The 25,491-nt window shown below is 40.5% G+C and overlaps 1 protein-coding gene across 13 annotated transcripts in view; it reads left to right on the plus strand.

Annotated features, from left to right (window-relative positions):
* APBB2 (amyloid beta precursor protein binding family B member 2) overlaps nucleotides 1–25,491 on the plus strand; it is a 214,802-nt gene that overhangs the window by 59,061 nt on the left and 130,250 nt on the right. For all 13 annotated transcript variants that reach the window (XR_011849821.1, XR_011849822.1, XR_011849823.1 and 10 more), the window contains one exon: nucleotides 17,380–17,492. Coding sequence is in view for 6 of the 13 variants with exons in the window: in XM_072125080.1 (XP_071981181.1) it covers nucleotides 17,447–17,492 (46 nt within the window). In the remaining 7 variants the exon portion in view is untranslated. The remainder of the gene's footprint in view (nucleotides 1–17,379; nucleotides 17,493–25,491) is intronic.

Consider the following 25,491-nt stretch of genomic DNA (forward strand, 5'->3'; position numbering starts at 1 on the left):
TTCCATCTGCAGTTTTGTTCCCTGCAATAACATTTGCAATGTTGACTTGCTGGCATCCCATCCCTTTTTCCCCATCTATAACCTGCCCTACAGCCGTATGGTTTTAGACGATAGACTGTCAGAAGCAGATAATAATTTTGCCTACATCGATGATACACAATAACTTATAGATCTGCAGATGCCTATTCACATTACAATATAAAACATAGGTTCTCATCACGGCTGAGCGTTGCTTGGGGACTTTTACAAAGATAATTTATCACGTGCGGAGTAAAGACCGAGAAACGTTCCTGAAAGTCGATAAAAAGTGGGTGTAAGAGCGGAATGGCTGCTTTTCTATGGAAGTGCACAGATGGCCAATCTGGTTTTTGTTTACTTGTGCTTCTAATGGATTTTTAGTTTGCATTTGTCATGTTTAGTAAAGGTTGTGCGGATGTGAAAGCATAGCTCCTGGAGCGCGCTATAAATGGTTGTTTGACTTACAGCCTGCCGCGCTATATCTCTTCTACGGTTACATATCGACGGGAACAAAGTAGATTTACATTGAAAGCCAGCCGCCTATAACAATGATTTTTTATCCATGTTATGAAAATAACACTGTTCATAAAGCAGCCGAGTTACTGCACAAAGCCCTGAGCCTCCTCACAACTCAGGAGGGCCGCCTGCAAATAAAAGGTGATGAAGAACCTGAATATGTATTGTACTACCCTAGACATATCATTTATACCATGTTTTGTTATTTGCACAAACAGTACAGTCCATACAGTATTTTAGGTTTATGATTCGGTTAGCGAATACTTTGCTTTGAGTTACCATATGTTAAAGGGAACCTGCCATCAGAAATTGACCTAATAAACTATTACCAGTATGTTGCCAAGCAGCTGAACAGCTTCTGGAGCATGTTTCTTTCATGGTCCAGGTCGGTGCCATCATTCAGTAAATCAACTTTGAAGTAAGATGTAAGTTGGATGTATGAAGTCAGGGAGGTGGAGAGTTTAACACTAAAGTTAAGCTCTCTCTGCCTCTGAACACCCCCACTTATGTGACTGACATCATGGGGCTCATTTACTAAGGATTTACGATTTGCGCAACATTTAACTAGGAATTCTGGCGCATGTGATCAAGTTTTGGCGCGCATCGGCGCTGGCTTTCATGCAACACAAATCGGGTGGGGGGGCGGGCCAACTGAATCGGACTAAGCGTGGGACTGTTGTGTGTTGTGGACTAGGCATAGCCCTGTATGCTAGCACTGCACTGATAGTTATAGGGTCCCCCTGCTTATTGGCTATGAGTAGTGTTATGTTGTGGACAATGCATAGCCCTGTATTCTAGCACTGCACTGATAGCTATACGGTCCCCCTGCTTATTGGCTATGATTAGTGTTATGTTGTGGACAATGCATAGCCCTGTATTCTAGCACTGCACTGATAGTTATAGGGTCCCCCTGCTTATTGGCTATGATTAGTGTTATGTTGTGGACAATGCATAGCCCTGTATGCTAGCACTGCACTGATAGTTATAGGGTCCCCCTGCTTATTGGCTATGAGTAGTGTTATGTTGTGGACAATGCATAGCCCTGTATTCTAGCACTGCACTGATAGTTATAGGGTCCCCCTGCTTATTGGCTATGAGTAGTGTTATGTTGTGGACAATGCATAGCCCTGTATGCTAGCACTGCACTGATAGTTATAGGGTCCCCCTGCTTATTGGCTATGAGTAGTGTTATGTTGTGGACAATGCATAGCCCTGTATGCTAGCACTGCACTGATAGTTATAGGGTCCCCCTGATTATTGCCTGTTGTGGATTTTTAGCATTTATTCATTCATCAGTACATTTGCATCGCAGCACATTATCTTCCCAGCTGTATTCTGCAATTCTCCATTCTGCTCAGAAATGTATTTTATGTTCTAGAAATCCCTTACCACATTTTGATACCTACGGGATTTGCAAGAATCTTCACATAAATAGTCAGTAAGCTGCAGCTTAGCACCTCGCACCCGCAGAATCTCACCTTGCCTTATCAGCGGCAGCCTCCGCTTTTTCTCCAGGCCTTAGGAGGTTTCCAGGTTTAGCTTCTATTTTCTTATTTTATTTCTATCAAGACATTAGTTCAGTTTTCAGAAGATATAAAAGCAATTTAGTGAATGCCTCCCCATTCAGCAGAAAACATTACCCGGTTTACAATTAATGGACCATTTCACTGATTGTGACAATATATTATTTCCAGCAGCTTGTGAGTATATTGTGCTAATGTGCCTCGTAACATGCAGGCAGCAAGATAAAAGAGAAGGCGCCTTTTGTAGTGGAGAAATTCCAGATCATTACATAATGGGGACATTCCAAGAAAACTGACTGGACCTTCAATATGATATGTGGTCCTGCTTGGAGGAAATTAGGTCCTTAGCGAAAATTGCAGTAGCTTAAAGATAACTAAAGGATAAATAGATTGTAAGTTCTTGTGAGAAGGGCCCTTCGATTGTTTCTTCTGACTATGTTATCACTCTTAAATGTCTTATTGTATTTATATGTGTACCCCATGATGTGTAAAGCACCGTGGAATATATGGGTACTTTATAAGTAAAGATTTATTATTATTAATAAAGCAAATCCATCACTGGCTCCACTGTCCACTAATTATATTTGGCGTTACTGCCCTCCTTAGCCAGAGAGCCGGTGACGTCATAATTAGCAGACAACAGAGCCACAAAGGTCTTCTGTGATGTAAACAGGAGCCCCCGAGGCTCATTTGCATAACTTTAAAAGAAGATTTTCTCCTAAACAAGGCTATTAGAAGATAAAGAAAAAAAACTTATCCTTACACACTAGCGTGTAGTGTGTTTGGTGTAAAACTGGCATAGAAGCCCTGATGATTGTTCCCCGTAGATTGCCAGATGAGAGGAAGAAGTACATGAACTGGAATCCCTACAAGACAAGCAGCTCAGGAACAAGAAGCATAACAAGAAAAAGGGGACGAGGAACAAAATGGATTTCAAGACTAAGACTACAGGCGCACCAACGTATGCTCGCCGGGCCATAGCTGGGCTCGCTTATTTTCGCCGTGATGGAGAAGCAAAGGGGTGACCCCTCCCCTCTCCATAGCGATGCAAGACAAGAAAAGATAGGGCATGTATTATGTTTGCCCATTTCCGTCTATGTGTTGGACGTAATTACGGCCGAATACTTGCAGCCAAATAAGAAAATGTATTATAAGTATATGGGCTCATTCACATACCCGTATTTGGGGACCAATTGCAGGTAGATCACGGCCATGATAGTATTCTATGGCTCCTGGTCACGGTGCGGTGAGCATACGGTGTCTTGACGCACCGTGACCAAGTCACAAAATATAGGACATGTCCTATGCCTGTGGCGGGAGGAGGGGTGAGGAGCGCTCACTCCTCCTTCTCTTGGCCTTGTGCTCAACCGGGATCCAGTCCGGGCGAGCGCATGGACGTCTTAACGCACCCTAAAGTACAACAACATGGAGAATTATAAATCCAAAGAAGGGGATGGGGGATAAGAAGGATTACAACAAAAAGGTTACAGGTTATGTGTAAAATGCTTATGTGGTAAGAGTCAGTGAATGGCTTCTTATTATTTCTGCATCACTAATAAACTTGCTTACATTATTATGTCACATAAATGACTTTTCGTTTTGCTGTAGTTCATTAGCAGTCCTCATTATTCAGTATTATGTCTGCTATTTCTGTCTTTTGTAGGTGATGACTGTCTTGTAGCTCCTTGTCAGAGATTATGAGCATACGCTGTATGTACGCCACCTTGCTCCGTAATCTCCCAAGATATTTTCCTTGACGAAGTCTCGTCAGCAGATCATATCTTCTCCTCATTTACTGTAATTGCTCCAGGGGATTATCACCACTGCACACGTTAATGAAGGCATACTGCTCCTATAATAATTGTGTACTGTTAGTATTGCTCCATTGGATGCCGAATTCATTAAAGAAAATGAACAAATAGCAGTTGGTATCAAGTGACTCAATAATCTATTCCTACTGTATATCAGCTAATTATGGGGATATGGAATATATGTGCAGAAGTGTTAAACAGGCCCTGTCACCACTCCTGACACATCTCTTCTAGGAAATTGTTGTAATGACCAATTCTGGAGCAAAATTTCTTTCAATTTAGCATTGTACTGTCTGGGTGATTTGGTGTTGGCACACAATTGATTGACAGAATGTAAACACCTAGTTGGCACAGCTAAATTTTTCTGCTGTAAATTAAGCCCTCTAATAGAAGGTATAAAGTTTAGTCTAATAATTCAACATATTTAAAGGGATTGTCTACTTCCATCAAATAATTGATATTGTTTGTGTAATGAAAAATTATACTTTCCCTATCAATACTCACAGTTTTCTAGATCTCAGCTTCCTTAATCGTTTACTTCCTGTGAATAAAAATGTCCATGGTCATGTGATGTCACACAGGTGCTTGGCTCATGTTACAGAGAGTAATCAGAGTTGTGTGTTTATAATGAGGTGTGCACCTGTGTGACATCAAATGACCAGGGATCGGATTTTATCCACAGGAAGTAAACAGTGGAGCCTTCTGTTGAATGACAGTAATCAGACATCTAGAAAACGGTGAGGAAGTGATAGAGAAGGTATATTGAAAAATGTATAACTTTTCATTAGACAACCAATATCAGTTATGTGCTGGGTGTTCTCAGTCTAACTTTTCCATTGTGTTTTAGCCTAAAAACACACAAATATGCCCGGTCCGTGAATCCCTCATCATATGGTGGCCAGTTTTTACAGACCTCAAGCATCATAGTAATATGTAATGCAAAAAGTCCCTTCTTCCCTCCAGAACAACATCCCTTAGCAGCTGACATTGCACGGGTAGGCCCCCGACCCTTCAAATATTGATGGGGTTCTTAGTAGTAGTTTAGTAATATGTATTTTAGAAGGGGACGTATATACGTCATATATGTGTCCCCCATAGGCCGGCAATGGGTGCCGTACGGAGCGGTATGGTTCAGCACAATTGTGGCACCGTATTGTTCCGTACCCAGGGAAAAGATAGGACATGTACAATCTGACCCCGGAGTATGGCGCCATGTGCCATGTTTCTCTGTAGAGAGGAGCGGGGGTGAGCAGCAAACCTCCTCTTCCTCTCCCGGCCGCCGATGTGTGCACACCGTGCTACGGTACGGCGGACACACGGTCATGTGAATGTAGAAAGGATAAGACTACAGCCTGAACCAATGATGAGTCAGGGGTGTGTCTCAGACTACCACAAACTCCCTGTAGACACTGGGGCTATAGTGTAGTCATAGTTCACAGTCTGCCCAACTAATGCAGCCTAGCCTCCTAGTTTCCAGATGGCTAACGATAAATAGCAGATCGATACAATACAGTAGATACTGAAACATTGGACAATGGAATGAAGTAACACTCAAAATTCTGGATACTTTTGGTGTGACTCTTTTTGATGGTTTAGATAGAGTGGACAGATATATAATTTAGCTGTAAGTGGACAGTCATTTTAAATGCTGATAGGTGTAAGAGTTGCACCTCTTACATGCTGCCCCGTAGCCTTCTGCTCCCATGCCCTTCCTTTGATCTACTATATACGTGCGGTGCCACCAGCACATATAAATAGTAATGAGAGCCTGCAGCGGCAGTAATATGGAACAATAAATGTCACTTTATTTTATGAGCTCGTAGTCTGACTTCAAAAGAAACGGCTTCCAGGAAATAGCAGCGCTTTCTATAAGGTGACTCCTTATCATTCTTCAGCATATTCCCGCAATATTTATGAATTTGCTTGGTCATAAAAAGACTCTGGCCTGGAGTGAACAGCCCCCAAAAATATACAAACCTATGGAAAAAAAAAACCTTTGAGGCAAATAGTAAGAAAATAAGTGTAACATAAATAGCTATCTCTTACATGTGTCCCGAGGCTATCTTAGTCCAGAGAATAACACAATATATATATGGGAGTTAGCGTCTCCATAATTGTACACTGTGTAATACTGTATAATATGTTTAGGGCTTCATAGGAAGACAGGAGATGTGTTTCATTTCATTTTGTGTCACTTGAACCAGAAAAATTATGTTGATGAATCTCTGGTTACTTCCCATTATCATTTACCTCTAGATGTAGGACTGGCTCTGGTGGAAATATCTTTTTCAATACCCAGTTTGCATGTAATTATTATCTAGAAGCATAGTCAATAGTAAGTGCTTTATTGTGTTGTGATTGGCGACTTTGACTTTCAATGTATCCTATTTGTGGATTAGAGGACATAAAAAAATGGGTAAGATATAAATAATGGCAGGGGTTCCAAATACATTGGGCCGATTGTAGCCTTTTTGCTGTCTGAGGCATAAGCTTAGATGCTACTGCCCCTCGGTCTCTATCATCTACCACCTGAGGCGAGATTCTCATCTTACCCCATTGCAGATGCGGTCCTGGGTAAAATTTTATAAAAACTGGTGCGCGGAAAGAACCAGCTACTAATCAGATCACTTCTTTCATTTTCCCAATGCCTTCTGAAAATTAAAACCCACTAAAATTAGTGAATGACTTGTTTGGCCCAAGCTGAGACATAGTAATGGGCCCTAAAATTGCAGTAATGACCAATTCATGTGGAGACAGCCTTGTTTTCTACAGGACCTCAGACATAATGGGGCTCATTTACTTAGGGTCCGCACTATCGTCAGAATATCCGACGATTTCTGATGTGCGCCACATTAAGGGGATTGTGCCGCACGCGATCAGATTTTGGCGCATTGGCGCCGGTTTTCATGCGACAGAAACCGAGGGTGGGGGACGTCGGACCATCCGACGGATTCGGACTAAAAGTGGTATTTAACATTCAAAATTGTGTTGCAAGCCAAGCACTTACATGCACCAGGAAGAAGAAGGTGAACTCCGGCAGACCTAAGCGGGGGGCAATACATGCAGAATCTCGGGCGCAGGATCTACGTGGATCACGGCAGACTTCATCCTCGTCGGACAACGCACCTCGGGAATCGCGCACGGAGCAGGTAACTAAATGTGCCCCAATGAGAATGACTCGGGAGTAGCATGGGTCCAGCCACTCCATTCAACTCTCTCTAGCATACCCATAGACAGAGAATATTGTGGCAAGGGCAAGCCCAACATCTCACTACATTCATTATGGACCCTTGGTTGGTGGTAGGACCAACAACAATAAGCATGTTATTCCCTATTCTGTGGATAGGGAATGAATTGAATCTCTGGACAACCCCTATTACAACCACTGCCCTGTTATGTTCTATAGTGTGTGTAACAAAGATTACAATTACAGGTGGATATGTAAATGTTTAGTACAGGGGCCCGCACAACAAATGTTGGATGGTTTTTGAAACATAATGGGGCACTGTAATAATTCCTAGTGTTTCCTTTTTTTTTGTGCAACTTTTTATAGTTTGCAACTTTTTAGGTGCAGAATCAAGCAGTGTACCAAAATTAGCAGCCTCAAGGATTTAATGCAGTGCCCGCATTTATCTTTGTAGCCCAGATGTTTGTGCAACTTGCGAGACTTTTGGGCTTGGAATTGTCCCATTTTTGCACCTAAGTTGCAAAACAGATCATGCTAGATCCAGACTTACTTTTGGTAAACTACTATTTAAGACTAAAAAGTCTCACACCACAAAAAGTCCCAAAAGTGAGACTAAACAGGCAACTCATCACATGTATTACAAAGGAAAAAAACTTAAGATACATTGCAATGATTAAGTAGGCCAATTTCAGGAAATTTAAAAAGGGGCAGCCGAAAAACTATGATACATGTGCAAAATAAAAAGTAGACATAAAAAGAAATCCCAGCTTCAGGAGTAACTGGTGCAACAGAAGTCTGACACGTAATATTAATGAAAATATTTAGGAGCTAGGTGTGGACAAAATCTGCTTGGACAAATGTGTGGTGGCAGCAGAGCAGCATGATACAGAAGTCTAGGCAGGGCTAACATCTTGATGGGTCATATGGTTTTACCATAACTATAAATACAAACTTCATAACTAGAAATAGAAGAACAGCTCAAGGATATTTTTTATTATGCATAATGGCTTGGATGAGGCCTGCATGATGATCATCCAAGTATTCATTAGCTGGATTATGCCGTCTTGAGATCTCAATCCTTTTGCAAACTACTGACCATTATAGCCTGGGAAGCTGCCCCACACATGTAGAATACTGCATGATAATGGATGTGAAGGACAAAAATATTGTGGGAATGCTTAGGGAAGCAGCCAGTATCTAACTTTAATATGGGCTATTATAATATATTTATACAATACTCTTCCATGCAAAATGACCAAGGTTGCTTCTTCAAGCTACATCTTCTCATGGCATTTTCTTATCTACTTGTACAAGAAAAAAAAATTGTAACAAAAAAAGTTAATTTATAGAAAACATGGTAGCTGTCTGCAGAGGTTGTGTGCTCTATCCTTGATCCTGATGGAAAACAGCATGAGATCACCACTGGGAATATTGCTCAGACGCGGGGTCATTGATCCCTTTGCTTCAATGCCTCTGCTGTTCAGGCAAATAGTATCGGTGATGTTGTGTTAGTGTTAAATGCTGATATACTGGACGTGTTACAAGTACAACAAACAGAACTGGAGCTTTTCAGCTCTGCTCCTAGAGACAGAGTGAAAACATGGACATATGGAACAATAGGAGTGAGGGGCCTGTTCACAAGAGCTTACAGTCTGAGGGTGAAGGGGGTGACACAATGTATAAGAGCTTGTAAAATGGTCCAGCCATTCTTTATAAGGGAATAGTATAAAATAATTTAATCATTTTAAATTCTGGTGCTTGAACCAGCCACCAGCCGCCATCTTATATACAGAGTCCAGATGGGGGGAAGACACAGGATGGGTTAGTAATGAGAGAGTTGAAGTTGCATGCATTTAGCGAGTGTGATAGGCCTGCCTAGATGTTAATTTTAGGTAATTCCAGAGATTTGGTCCAGCTTAGGAGAAGTCCTGGAGACGCAAGTGGGAGGTTCAGATGACGGAGGGGGGGCGCGGCCGGCCGGGAGTGGGCCGACGCGGGCACTTGCTGCTGCCGGCGACTTTGCATACGTGAAAAGTCGCCGTCTGCAGTTTTTTCTACGCCAGGTCCTGCCTGGCGTAGGATAAACGCTGTGCTGCCAGCAGCCGATACATCAAGAGGCAGAAGCCCCCATTGACTAGATAAAGCAATCAAAGCTCAGAGCTCATATTAATGACCTGTGGCAAAATAGCAACCAATCACGGCTCAGCTTCTAACTGCCACAGCAGCAGCAGACAATGATGTATATGACAATCCTGTATATGGTGGTTAATAAGTGTACTTTTGAAAGTGTGGGGGGAATGTTTCGGCTCAAAATTTCGGTGCAAAATTTGGTGATTTTAAACGCGATGGTTTAGATTAATTTAGCGGACACACATACATACACTCAGCTTTATATATTAGATTACCACAGTTGTGGTGCCTGGATCTGTGCGTAAGTGTCCCTGTTTTATCATTATGGATTTTGATGGTAGATTTGGAATAATCTAGCAGGGATATACCTACCAGGGGTAGACTATGGGTGTGCTATGGGTCCGTGGCAAGAGAATTGAGATGTACTTGATTTTGATGGTAAATTTCCTTTAAGACCCATCCTCTTGCTGACACTATATACATTACTTTTATAATAGGGCTTTTACTGTAGAATAAAGGATAATTGGTTGTCACACTGAATAAGAAGACATGATTTCTTATCGTTAAGAATGTGAAAGCTACTACTGTAATCACACTACAGTGCGTTAGTTGACACTGACAACCTATGCAGCTGGTCTATGAAGTAGAAATGGTGACACAGATGTTCTTTAAAAATCCATTATAGGAGAAATACTGCTGCACTGCATTCACTACCTGAATACAAGGACGTGGCGACAAATAACACTTCTACACAGCTGTGTCACATTGTATTATGTGCTCACACACAGTGACTGTATGGGTCTTATCAGCATATGTAGTAATGGAGCAGATTTTTTGTGACTCTTTTAGAAAAGATAATAACAAATGATAGCAATCATTTACAATCGAGCGGTGTAACCCAAAATAGAAATTTGTTAGGCCCAGTTCACACCTGCATCGGGTCTTTCCACTGATATTCTGAATTTTAGTAGAGCGTACCTGAAACTAAAAACGTACATTTTTTGTTCCTGACAGACCTCAACGTACTTTCTGTTACTCGTAGCAGAAAAAAAGTGGCTGTTTAAAGGGAACCTGTCATCAGGTAGGTCATTTTTACCTGAAGACTGGTTCTAGTAGCCTCTGTCATGTTCATTTAGAAATGCCTCTGTCAGAAATATGAATACGGTAATTGCAGTGCTTTTATATTGATTACTTCACATTACCTGGCTCCCTGTGGTGAGACCAGGGTAGGGGAGTTCAAAGGGTACAAGTCTTCTTCTCCTCAATGCTTTCCTCCCTCCTACTCACTCGTGGCCCTGCTTCTTCCTCCCTCAGCCTCCCCCCTGCTCCCTGAGTGAGGAGAAGACAACTTATGTCATTTTAACTGCCCACCTCCCCCGCAGTCACCGCACACTGGCAGGGGGCCAGGTATTGTAAAATAATCAATTAAAAGGCATTGGAATCATTCATATTGCCGATAAAGGCATTTTTGAAAATGAACATGCCATAGGCTATTGGAACCTGTATTCAGCTTAAAAGGGGTTTTCCCACGAAGACAAGTTAGGCCCTATCCAGGGCCTCACGTTTTCACTATCTGCAAGGTCTCAGTGCTGAGACCCCCACTGATCAGGAAGTTAGGCCCTATCCCGTGAATAGGGCCTAACTTGTCTTCTTGGGCAGACCCCTGATGACAGGTTCCCTTTAATATGTTTAAAAAAGGGAGTTCAACATTCCATGTTTTTTTTTGATAAATACTGGCAGTCTCTGCATTCCGTACAAAATAGGTTCTTTAGGTGTTTTATTACGTTAAGTAGAATTTATATATAGAATGTATATTTTTTGCTGTAATGGGACCAAGGATTATCAATAAAACTTCATTACAGACACCTTACAGCTGATCATTGCAGTCCAGGACTAAAGGAAAGCATCCAGAGAACTTCTCCAAGAATCACAGGGAGCTGTAAGTCGGATGTGCTTAAGTAGGGGACCGCGTCTGTACGCCAAATAGTAACATAGATTTCAGTCGTTATGTTTGCCAGGAAACTGTGCATGATGATAATTGTGACACTAGTTGAACTAAAAATTTTGCACATCTAGAGTTCTAAAATTTGACATACATGTACCTATGCTTTGGGTCTATAGCTATATAGAGACACGCTATATAGCTATGTATGTACATGAGCAGACTAGGCAAGTAATGGAGGACCGCGACTATTAGCCCACTGTATTTTCCCGTTTCCCGTTAGCCAGATGATACAAATCTGTGCAGCTATAATAGTCTGCCTTGCCCGGTACAACTAGACGGATGAGGATCCCATTTAAGTGACATGATGGGATATAGTTGCTTTAAATAAGAAACATTCATCTTAAACCTTAGACCCGTGAAAACATCTGGAAGTTGTGAGATTTCCTGTTCTATTTGACTTTCCTGCTACAGGAAGGTGCCGAACCGGACAAGAAGTTATAATTGCTTTCAAAGCATAACGTTATCACACCAGCTCATGGCAGCGCCCCGCTAGTGACTTCTAGGGCAGAGAGACAGCGTCTATAGGTATGTTTCATTCATCTTCTTTGTGGCTAGAGAAACTGAGAAGTGCTTTATATATCTATTTCTGGTGCATCTAATGAAATAGCTACTTACAGAGGACACATGAGCAGATCAACCAATAATTGGGGGCCTTTTTGTGAACTTTTTATATTTGCCAGTGGAGCTTACAATTTCCATATGAAATGACATATCAGTCAGGTCACCACTACAGCCAATCACTGGCCTCAACCACGACCTCTTCACTCACTCTGCCTAACTTCAGCTTAGTAACTTCTTGATTTTTTTTTTATAAATGACGGTAGTCGTTGGGAAATCTTCTGCAGGTGACCAGCCAAAAAGTACATTAGGACCAGTCTACTATAGAGCATTTTGTAGGTAGATTAAAAAAATACAACTATTCACAATTATCTACTTCTGAAGACAGTAGTAAAATGTTTTGAATGCACTTCAAGGAAAATGAAGCAATATTCTAAATTGTTTTGGCTAAAAATATCCCATCTTGTATCCATAGCTTCTTAGCATTTCTATAGAGCACATGTATAATTTTTTATACATAGTTTACTTGTTGCTTTTCTGTGACAATTTTAGGTGTACTGGTAAATATTCACTTTTTTGTACCTAATACACCCTCTCTTGAAAGTTTATTGTGGTTGTATGTTCTGCAGTTATCATGTGGAATTCTTGTTTTTGATGTGTGATTTTTTTTCAAAACTAAAAAATCTGGATGTAAAAACAATTCTGTACCCACCAGGGGTTGGAATTAGAGTTGTTGGCGCAAAAAATTACGACCTTGGTGTGACTTTTTTTTTATTTGCAAAATCACTATACACCATAATATCTCAAAATCAAGATGAATCAGACACACAGTTCCAGACAGTGTGCTCCTATGAGTAGGGGAATTAAGACTTCCAAGGGCTCTGGGCTGTTTGAATATTATAGCTCCTACAAGTCTGGGATTCACTTCATATGGAACCAGAATGAAGCTTCTTTCTGCTGCTTTCAACCTGTAGTTTCAGGACCTCTGGAGGACCTTGAAAGATCCTGAAATGGCTCTTATGTACATGTGTATTGAGAGCATGAACAGATTTTTGAGGATTTCATGGGTGTGAAGGTCCGGAGTATAAAATTGGTGGGCGGTTTGGGTGGCCTTGGGCCCCCTAGAAGGCTTAGACCCCGGACTACCGCCCAAACCACCTGTGTTATAATCCACTACTGCTTATGAATTTCATAAACCATGTCATGTCCTAGATTCATGTGTTTCTTCTTTTCCTTCCTGAAATACCATGTGTGAATAGGACGCATTGAAGTGGTAAACTATGGCTCTAAATGTGAATATGTTCTTGAGGAAAGAAAAGTTTTCATTTAATAATCCATTATTACGGTACATTAACTATTTCCCTGTGATCCAACATGAAATATCTGTGTTCCCTATGAGCATTATTTTTTTTTTTCTTAATTCTTAATTATTTCTTTATTTTAGAAGCTAATAGTATAATGTGTTTAAAATTAACAAAATACATGTAAAAGAGGTTTTTTTTAAACCTCTAAATCTCTTCCTCATCAAATCCCTTCCCTTCCTTGGTTGAACTTGATGGACAAGCGTCTTTTATCAAGCGTATAAACTATGACACTATGAATGAGTTGCAAAAACTTTTCACAGTGTCAGTATATACATCATTGTGTACTGCAGGGTTGTAACTTTAAGCTCAATACCAAATCTGTGTCATACACCATGTTATGATCCTTTAGGCACTCTCTGCACCCCTTTTTGATTAGTCTATTTTATATTGGAACATACCATCTTTGTCTTGAAGCCATAAATGGGCCATAAACCACTAGTACTGTGCTGGCAAAGTTTTGTATCCAGGCTCTGCATTTCAGCGTGTGATATAAAGTAGCGGTGTCATTTCCGCTGCAATACTCTGTCTGTACCTCCTATATGGAATAGGGAATCAGTACAATTTGTAATTTACAAGTACTTATTTAGATTTCCCTGGAGTGGGCTGTTCGCCATCTCATTTTAAATTTGTTTTTGCGTTGTGCATACGAATGACATCTGCAGAGCGCAGTTCAGCACAATGTCCCCAAGACTCATTTACAATTATATGGGGCATTGAATAAAAGCCAAGTTTTGTATAATGGAGACATAAAAATAAGACATAAATTACCAGCAGTGCACAAATGTTTCCCGCTGAATATAGTTTGTAAGTAAATTGTAAAGCTTTTATTGCTGATTTGCAAAGAACGGTTTTATATTGGTAAAGAGATTTAGGTATTAAAAGGCAAAGTCATGGAAGAGCAAGTGGCGGCTCCCTGGTAAAAATGACTGGCAATAATAGAACCGCTGGATTTAGTGATGTCACTTAGCCACATATCTTTTCCTAATGCACCGTTATATGGCATTAAAGGAAGGCCTGGATATTTGCCTCCGCCAGCGCAGGGTTTCTCTCACAAGTCTTCTGTTCTTTAGATAAGAAAAGCTTACAAAGGAGCAAATAAAAAAGGCATAGCCAAAAAATGGATCAGTGGCCACAACTAACGTAAATATTTAAAGAGGTCGATATCAGATTGGTGGGGGGTTTGGCCCAACCATTCCGATGGTGGTCTGAGTAAAGGGGCAGCTCCACTTTCATTATTTACCAGCAGTGTGCCGTCACTTTTGTGTCTAATATTATTGCTTGAAATTTTACTTGAATGGAACTGAGCTGTTATTCCAGGTACAACCACTACGAAGAGCACAGTGCTGTATTGATATAACAAAGGGGACATAGTACCCATTTTGAACAGATGACTCTTTGCAGTACCTAAAGTCAGACCCCTGCCCCCCCCCCCAACAATCTTATCAAATATTAGACCTACCCTAGAGGGTGGTACAGTATGTCGTTCTACTTCTGCTATTGCCTTTTACTTTGTTTACTTCAAGCTCTTCCTTCTTTCTTTACATCTTCTTTCCTTTTCACTTTCTCCAACTTCTTTTCTTTCTTTATATCGTTGTTTGCTGCTTTTCTTTTCTTACTCGCTGCAGCCTGACCCGGCTCCTCCTTTCAGTCCTGCTCCTCTCCCTCCTGGCTTGTGCAGTGCCACCTCACATCAAGGGGCAGAGTCAAACTTTTTATCTTCCCTTTTCCTTATTTCCCTTACCTTTTTCCCTTCTTTTATACCTTTCTTTTCTTTCTTTTATACCTTTCTTTTCTTTCTTGCTTCAATCCTTTTTTCTTTGTCTTATTCTGTCTATCTTTGCATCTTACTTTTTAGCTTTTTCTTCGGTACTTTACTTTCTTTTTGTCTTCATCCTGTCTTTCTTTTTTCTATTTTTTCCTTCCCTTCAGTTGTTCTCTCCTGTCTTAGTTTGCATCCTACTTTCATTTTATTTTATTCACTTTTTTTCTTTTTCATTTTTATCATTTCTATTTTTCCTTTCCTTCTGTTTTCTTTTCTCTTGTCTTCCTTTTCATATTATTTCTTTCTTGCTTTCTCTTTCCCTCTCTTTATTATAATACTTGAATTCTTTATCACTTGATCTACCAGAGTAATACATTTTAACAAGGGTAAAACACATTAATTATCTAAAGCTTAATATCCTGTCATTATGTGCCCTCATTGTGAGAGATTTAATCAGGGCTTGTTTATCAGGAACTGAAATAATTGCGATTACTGACGAACCACCACTAATTGCGATCATTTTTCATTAAAGCCACCTCCACATCAAGTGGGGTGCGGCCGGCCGCCGGATGGGCCCGCACACTTAGTACAACTACTGTCCAAAGCTAAATGGTTGTTAGTTAATAGCGCCATTGTACGCCAGGCAGGACCTGCCATAGAATTGTTTGCTGCGCAGCCCGGCTGCTTGATCCATCAGGGGGCCAAAATGTATCCAGCGTTGCCGGAGGGACAAGGACTTCATCATACACCGACACACATGCAATCTCCCCCATTGTCTCTAATGATAGAGATTACCTTATAATGAGATTTAGTACAGATCACAATTCCCCACTCTTGCCGGTCAAACCCGTGAATTCTTAAAACACATGGAGAATCTTTTCTTCTGCCTTTCCCTCTATTTGTCCTTCAATACCTGTTGCACTATAGACATAGTTATTCAGTGATCATCATCATACAGAATCATGCGGCAGCTGGAGATAGGAGCCTCACATCTGTGCCATCTAGCATCGTATAGTATGCCTACCCTTGTGTACACAGCCAAGAGGTTCTGAAAAGTCGCAGGAGCAGTCTGGCACCATATGTCGGGGGTTACAACAGTTGCCATCCATTAAAATTCTATCTGGTTAGCTTAAGATGAATGTTGGAAATGAAAGACAAGGAGCGGAAGCATATTCCATCCGATTATTCATTAAAGGGTTAAGCAATGCCCAGGATAGATAGTGTAACTGTAGTGTAAGTGTATCTGCTTACCAGTATGGATAATTGGGCTCATTCTACATTGGTCTCCGGTGGGGATTGAAGCTATTTAGTAATCATTGATGATCCGCGCTTATGAATACTGTGATATGTGATAGGATGGACCCCGCTGTATATAGGATTTGACGCGTTGGGCTGGTGGCGGCATCTGTCGCTGCACTGATGTTGTCTCATGTCAGCTCGTCTTGCTCCAGGCAAGTACCAGATAACACTGGGAGTGCAGTGCGCTATCTTGGCAGCTCTGAAATAGCAATAATTTTCCTATCAACAGCAAGAAAAACTCACAAGCGAGGGGGTCAGCGTTTTCATATGAGTTGCTGGAAAGAGGGAAACGCATTTCACAGCTTGACTGGCTGCATTACTGTCACATCTTACAGGGCTGCCAGCCGCCATAGGACCCCTGCCGAGGTTACCACATGCAGAATACAAAACACCAGTATAGGGAACAATGGCTTCCGATGGCTGCAGCTGTCACACACCCACTGATACAAAAGCTTTACTAATAACGATATGTCATTTACTGTAAATACTGCATCAGTTAAAGCGACACTCACTAAAGTAGCAGCCCCTAAGTAAGGCATGATATGTCCTTTCTAGATTCATCTTTTTATGTGATATCTTGTACATTTACCTCTAAAAAATCTCCTCCAAAGTCATGTGAAAACGAGCAGAGAAGAGTCATACAGTATTTTGAAAAATAATAAATTAAATAATTTTTAAAAACCCATAATTTTCAGGAATGTTCCATAAAAAATAATTTAAAGTATTCCATTCAGGCCGAATAAATATTTTGCCTAACATGAGGCTGCAGATTCATTCGAAAATTAATCTCATTTTTCAGATCCCATTAGGCTTGTGGTTCTCTGATCTATGGAACCAAAGATAAAGGCAGCTAAAAATCCAATTTAAGCCTTTATTTTAACTGCCCACAGAAACACAAGCTTGATGCGATCTGAAAGATGATATTTCTATCTTTAATATGGCATCAAGCATGTTTCTAGGTTCTAGAACCAAAGATAGTGGCGGCTAAAGTGACTCTACCTCTGCAGCCTCTAAATTTGACTCCTCTTATGCAAAATATGACTCTTCTCTGTTCTCATGACTTAGGAGGGGACTGAAGGTCTGTGAAGGCTGGTGTACATTTTTATGATGCCCATCATTGCCCATTACACAATGATTAAACTCTCCTTTAGGGTACCAAGATTACAAGGCTCAACATTTTAATATTTCATGTGTTTTCTTCAACAGGTGAAGACTGAGAAAAGTTTCACTGTTTAACATTTTTGAAGAAGCTGTAATGTTCTGACTATCAACAATGGGCAGGCGCTATCCAGGTGCATCGTATCGACCAAGCAGTTCATGTATGTATTCACATATGATCATCCACTATATACAGCTGTACATAATACATAGGCTGTTTTACATGATACATGATCTGTTTTACACCGAGTAGCTCCAGGCATCCATATACAGCACCTCCCTGTGCAGCAGCCATTAGTTGGGAATTACTGGATTATTATTGAATTATTAATTGGATTACCGTGTAAAATATGGACAATATGGATTTAAAAGAAAAAGCTGGAGACCCCCTCTGTAGTGATATGCTCTTATATTACTTGCCAGATGAGTGTCTTGGTAACAATATTTGATTTTTGTGCATTTATTTATTATATATACGTCCCCACAGCAGTCGTGTGAAAGGGGCCTAAGATGTTTGGAACACATATACAGCAACTATTGTAATAAAATAGTAGCCTTCCCACAGCCATAGATAGTGATAGAAATATTTTTCCCGAAAAACGGCACTATTATGCTCAGAGGGGGAGATTTATCATGAGTTTATGAGGTAAAACTGTTCTAGTTGCCCATAGAAACCAATCAGAAATCAGCTTTCATTTTATAAACAGCTGTGGGAAAATGAAAGCTGAGCTCTGATTGGCTGCCATGGGCAACGCCAACTAGAACAGTTCTGCTCTAAGAGACTTATGATAAATCTCCCCCAGAATGTCTATGGTATCACGTAAAGTCAGAAAGATAGAGTTCTCTTTACGTAGACTTTGCCAATAATGGCCACATTATAGGCTTGTGGAGACCTACAGCCATTGTTACTACACTCGGGGATCCTGGATAATATGCAAATACGTTTCCCAGGATGGGATAAGGAAAACATCACCTCTTAGCTACCTTGTAAAACAGCCCCCTTAACACCAAGCATGACTTTCTGTATATCTATCCTAGAGGGAACAGATTCCAAACTGCAAACAGCTCTGTTTCCATGTTTGTACCTAGAGGTATAGCATCTCAGTTCCATAGAAGTACCAGGCCAATTGTAAAAGTTATAGATAATGGATTTATGAAATCATTTTATGAACATATATTTATTATAATAAAACACTGTGGGGGATTTATCACATCTTGCCTAAAAACAGGTATACGCGTTGTGATTTAGTCGCAATTCCCAGCGCAGAGCTGGAAATTGTGATTACTCCACCCTTAATGCAAATAGGTGGGGACCAGACGGTGCCAGGCCGTTCAGTGGGCCGGCATGGGGCCCTGTGCCTGCGCACTGCCCATAGCACCGCACATGCCTCCCGGGATTTATAAGGAGCCTCCTCGTCTGGCGCATGCACCATCATACTCTGGCAAACTTATCTCCAATGTATGACGTGCCGCAATGAGTTTGGATACTCTGCTCTTTCTCTTACAGCGGTTTGGTTGGTTGCATCTTATGTCTTTTATTTGGACAGTCTTAGCAGCATTTGTGTCAGACAGCACTGGCTTCCCGAGTCATTTCCTTTCTTATAAATCACATCCTTAGAGATCGCTCTGTAATGTCTGTGACTTTTGTTTATTGGATTGAGTGCGCTCTGTTTCCTGACGTCTATTTTCATTCTCTGCTCATCTGATGGACAAATGACAGCTGCCTCATGCAGAGACTACATGACCTGAGTCTATTACTTTAGGGTTTTTTTCATGTATTGTTTCTAGCTACTTCATTACAATAGTTTTCTAGTTTAATTAATAGCCAACATGGGACAAATGTTACAGATATATAGATTACAACATTATAATATAATATACTATGTAATGAAACTGTAAAGTGAAACAGTGAAGCAGGTTGTGTCCTATAGTTACAATCAGCTGCAGTCTAGAGTTTTCTAAGATGTATCTATAGTATAATGGTGTCCCCACACTTAAAAGCAGAGTTGGATGAATATGTAGATTCCTGATATGTAGTCCTGACATATACTGTTTTGGGAAGAAGGATCAGGGATGTTGAATATGGCTGATCCTTTGTTCTGATAATATAACGGGGCTTATTTAGGAAGGGTCCCACGGCCACATTTCCATATGAATTTCCGACGTTTTTGGGGATCGCACCGCTGGGACAGGCGATTGTGCCACACGCGATCGGATTTAGTCACAATTGCATCAGCTTACATGAGACACAAATCGGGGGGCGGGTCGTCAAATGATCCGACAGATTTGGACAAGCAGCGGGATTTAACTTAAAAATTGTGTCACAAGACATGCACATACATACACCAGGAAGAAGATGGTGAACTCCGGCGGACCTGATCGGGTAAGCCACACATTCGGGAAATCGGGCGCACTTATTGATCTCCTCCGGACAGGGTAAGTAAATGTGCCCCAACATCAAAAAGGGTAAAATATCTTATCTAAGATAACTCTTAAGTGGCACTATATAAAATCTATGGATTGGGAGGGAGAGAAAGGAGCAGGGGTGATACACAATGAAACACTGCAACAGACATACAGGGGCACATTTACTTACCCGGCCGCTGGAGTTCACCGAAAGTGGGTTCTCCAACAATAATGCACTGTGCCACGATTCACTAAGATCATGCGCCAAATATCCTGCATGTGTCGCTTCCCGCTCAGGTCCGACCGAGTTCATCATCTTTTTAGTGGTGCATGTAAGTGCTTGGGCTTGCGACACAATTTGAAAGTTAAATCCCGCGCTTAGTCCGAATCAGTCCGCCAGCACGCCCCCTAATTTGTGTTGCATGGCAGCCAGCACAGCTGTGCCAAAAAAGGATCTCATGCGCCAAAATCCCAGCACAGATACTTCTTACATACCTGTGCAAGCCGTGTAATCTCTGAAAAAGGGGCACAGTCTGACGAAAGTGAGCAGCGCAAGCCTTAGTGAATGAGCCCCAGTATGTTTTTGTCTGACTCCAATCGCTTATTTCACATAATTGATGGTCATTTCTTCACTATAATCATCTATGTGAATTTAATAATGTCTGTAAGTGAGAGAGTTAGATAAAAACATTCTCCTCTACTTTCTGTATGCAGCTTGTCTCCAGCCACCAGCTTGGAGACTACTAAGAATTAGAGAGACTGTAGAATCTACAGAGCGGAAAACTGCTAAAAAGATGCAGGGAACAAGATAGATTACATGAAGAAATCCTGTTATTCCACATGTACATACACTGTACGGCTGATTTATGTAAAGTATGTTAAAAATTTTGTTCTCCTAGATATTAAAGCCTATATGTATTACATGTACTTGACCTCTTTTCTCTATGGAACAATGAACCACTACTGAAGTACATAGATGCCGCTAATGAATGACAGAATAAAGTAAATGTTTCATTAGCACCAGCGCTAAAATTAATTGTATTTCATGAAAGAAGAGAAAGTATCCGTGATATGACTTTAACAGTGAGGTTGCTAGGGGACCAGCAGAAAAATATAGGAAAAGTCACTTCTGCTTTATATTGTAAGTAAAACAGGCACCAAGGACACATCTTAAAGGGCATCTACTACCAGGATGAAGGATTGTAAACCAAGAACACTCACATACTGGTGTGTGTCCCCTCTACTTTAAGATTCTTATGTACTTGTTTTTAAGAAAAAAAGGCTTTATAAATATGCAAATGAGCCATAGGGGCTCCAGGTTCTATTAACACCTATGGAGTCTGGAGCCCCTCAGGCATATTTGCATAATTTTGAAAGCTTTATATTGTAGACACCAGGGAAAAAGAAATTAAAAGAAGAGCGGATCTTGCCAGAGGGGGCACACACACAGATGTCCTTTAAGTGTAATACTAAAAGAGAACGTTATGAGTTGCTATGAAATTCACAACAGCATATTTGTTTATATTATAATTAAAACAGAAAACCTTGGCAGCAAAAAATATCTTTGCACCAACTTAAAGGGAATCTTTCATCAGACATTGCCCCAATACACCGCCACCAGTATGTTGTGAAGCAGCTGAACACCTTCCAGATCATGTTTCTTTCATGGTCCAGTGTGGTGTTCTCATCCAGAAAATCAACTTTGAAGAGATATGTAAGTTGGTTGTATAAAGTCAAGGAGGCTTAACACTGAAGTCAAGCTCTCTCTTCCTCAGAACCCCATGATTTTTATATCACCTTTTTGGGACATTCCTGACATGTATTCAATGAACCCCTTAAAGGAAACCTACCACTGCTTGCATGATGAAATCATGCAAGCAGACCACCCTGTAGGCTACTTAATGCTGATGCCGGCACATAGTTTAGTTAGGCTCGGCGAACTTTAGTTTAGCTAAAAAACCGATTTTCTTACATATGTAAATGAGCCCTCCGGTGCTACCCTACGTCATCTTCGGGCTGGCGATGGCTTCCGATGTTTAATTATTCCAGCCTCCTTCAAATTACCCGTCCTCCTTCAGGTGCCGAGAGCCGTGCCGGCTGTCCGAGACTTAGTGTTTGCGCTTGTGCGATAAGTGCTGAGAGCTTGGTGACGTCGGCTCTCGGCACCTGAAGGAGGAGGGTAATATGAAGGAGGAGGGAATAATTAAACATCAGAAGCCATCGCCAGCCCGAAGATGACGTAGGGTATCACCAGAGGGCTCATTTACATATGTAAGAAAATCGTTTTTTAACTAAAGTTCGCCGAGCCTAACTAAACTATGTGCCGGCATCAGCATTAAGTAGCCTACAGGGTGGTCTGCTTGCATGATTTCATCATGCAAGCAGTGGTAGGTTTCCTTTAAGGGGTTCATTTAATACATGTCAGGAATATCCTAAAAAGGTAATATAAAAAACAATCGTGGGGTTCTGAGGAAGAGAGAGCTTGACTTCAGTGTTAAGCCTCCTTGACTTTATACAACCAACTTACATATCTCTTCAAAGTTGATTTTTTGGATGAGACCACCACACCTTTGATCTCATGGGCGCCGCCATTTTGGCTTAGATTGTCACTCCCTGTGATGTCATCGGGGAACGACTATCTGTTGCCATGACAGCCTTGGGTCTTTGTAAGACCCAAGGGTGTATAATTTCAGATAATTTGTTACAATGTACCAGTGGCACACTGTAATACATGATCAGTAAAATATCCATAAATTGCCATACTGTAGTATAGCAGTATATGGTAGGATCAGACAACCTAGGGTTAAAGTACCCTTGAGGGTCTCAAAAATAGTAAAAAATAAATAAATTTAAAAAAGTATAAAAAAAACAGAAAATCTAATCAACCCCCCTTTCCTTAGAACTGATATAAAAATAAACAGTAAAAACCATAAACATGTTAGGTATCACCGCATCTCCAAAATGTCTGATGTATGAAAAATATAAAAACGGTTATTCCCAGCAGTTAACCCTGTAATGGAAAATAACGTCCCAAAGTCCATAATGTCACTTTTATATGTAACATATAAAAAATGTAATAAAAAGTGATTAATAATTTAAAAGTAATTAATGTTTCATGCCCTCAGGCTTATTTGCATAATTTTAAAAGCACTTTTTTTTTTAAAAACCAGGCCATAAGAAGCTAAAATAAGAGCAGATCCTGCCAGAGGCGACACACACCAGCATGTCAATGTGCTTGGTTTACAATCCTTCATCCTGGTGCTAGATGTCCTTTAAATTCCTGATAATCAAATTCTGGATTGTAAGGGATTATATTATATATTGTACTTAAAGTTTATATTTTCCATTTTTCTCAGTGTATCTTCTTATTATTGCAATTCGGTGGTATTTTTTGGGTGGCACAGGGAAGTGCAGGTTATCCTTTTGTGTGAGTTTCCCATAGTACTGGGTGTAGTCTACATCTCTTTCCTGATGCAGTGTACAAATTCATGTTATTATGGACAAAAGGTTAAGCCAGATAGATATATTGTACACCACATGGGAAAGGGAGTCCTGGAAGGAGGTGATTCATTTCCTAGCACCATTCATTTCTTTACATGTAAGACATTTTATATAATGATCTTATCTACAGTACATGTAATCTAGTCAGTAATTTTGTTAATATTTTCTATGCTTAAAAAAACCCTGTAGTTTCTAAAACTACAGGCATTACCACTTAGTACAGACAGTCCCCGGGTTATGTACAGGATAGGTTCTGTAGGTTTGTTCTTAAGTTGAATTTGTATGTAAGTCAGAACAGGTGTATTTTGTAAGTGTAACCCCAAACAAAGTATTTATTGATCCCTGTAAACAATAGATTTAAAAACATTTCTGGTTGACTTGGAACAATGATTAACAATAAAACTTTATTAAGTAAATTACCAGCATCCAGGGAGCTTCACCGGTGGTCACAGTAGGTAGAGGGTCCAGCATCAGACACTTTAACAATCTGACTTTTTCATTGTCGGATTATTAGGCAGTATGTTCAATGTTCAATACATGGTCTGAGTTATTGACCTACCAACATAAATGAGGCCTCTGATACCTCCTAAAGCTGATACAAAAATGCTGAGCAGAAACAACACCCTGACCGATATCTAAATGCTCTAGTTTAAAATCTTAAGATCCCTGTGTGTCATGTCTGTACTGTGACATCACTGTGTGTATTATCCCTGTGCTGTGACATCACTGTGTGTCATGTCTGTACTGTGACATCACTGTGTGTATTATATCTGTACTGTGGCATCACTGTGTGTATTATCCCTGTACTGTGATATCACTGTGTGTATTATCCCTGTACTGTGACATCACTGTGTGTATTATCTCTCTTCTGTGACATCACTGTGTGTATTATCCCTGTACTGTGACATCACTGAGTGTATTATCCATGTACTGTGACATCACTGTGTGTGTTATACCTGTACTGTGACATCACTGTGTGTATTATCCATGTACTGTGACATCACTGTGTGTATTATCCCTGTACTGTGGCATCACTGTGTGTATTATCTCTCTTCTGTGACATCACTGTGTGTATTATCCCTGTGTTGTGACATCACTGTGTGTATTATCTCTGTACTGTGACATCATTGTGTGTATTATCCCTGTACTGTGACATCACTGTGTGTATTATCCCTGTACTGTGACATCACTGTGTGTATTATATCTGTACTGTGACATCACTGTGTGTATTATATCTGTACTGTGATATCACTGTGTGTATTATCCCTGTACTGTGACATCACTGTGTGTATTATCTCTCTTCTGTGACATCACTGTGTGTATTATCCCTGTACTGTGACATCACTGAGTGTATTATCCATGTACTGTAACATCACTGTGTGTCATGTCTGTACTGTGACATCACTGTGTGTATTATATCTGTACTGTGGCATCACTGTGTGTATTATCCCTGTACTGTGATATCACTGTGTGTATTATCCCTGTACTGTGACATCACTGTGTGTATTATATCTGTACTGTGACATCACTGTGTGTATTATCTCTCTTCTGTGACATCACTGTGTGTATTATCCCTGTACTGTGACATCACTGAGTGTATTATCCATGTACTGTGACATCACTGTGTGTGTTATACCTGTACTGTGACATCACTGTGTGTATTATCCATGTACTGTGACATCACTGTGTGTATTATCCCTGTACTGTGGCATCACTGTGTGTATTATCTCTCTTCTGTGACATCACTGTGTGTATTATCCCTGTGTTGTGACATCACTGTGTGTATTATCTCTGTACTGTGACATCATTGTGTGTATTATCCCTGTACTGTGATATCACTGTGTGTATTATCCCTGTACTGTGACATCACTGTGTGTATTATATCTGTACTGTGACATCACTGTGTGTATTATATCTGTACTGTGACATCACTGTGTGTATTATATCTGTACTGTGATATCACTGAGTGTATTATCCATGTACTGTAACATCACTGTGTGTGTTATCCCTGTACTGTGACATCACTGAGTGTATTATCCATGTACTGTAACATCACTGTGTGTGTTATACCTGTACTGTGACATCACTGTGTGTATTATCCATGTACTGTGACATCACTGTGTGTATTATCCCTGTACTGTGACATCACTGTGTGTATTATCTCTCTTCTGTGACATCACTGTGTGTATTATCCCTGTACTGTGACATCACTGTGTGTATTATCCCTGTACTGTGACATCACTGTGTGTATTA

The sequence above is a fragment of the Engystomops pustulosus genome, chromosome 1 (assembly GCF_040894005.1).
Source record: "Engystomops pustulosus chromosome 1, aEngPut4.maternal, whole genome shotgun sequence".
In the NCBI taxonomy this organism is placed as follows: domain Eukaryota; kingdom Metazoa; phylum Chordata; class Amphibia; order Anura; family Leptodactylidae; genus Engystomops; species Engystomops pustulosus.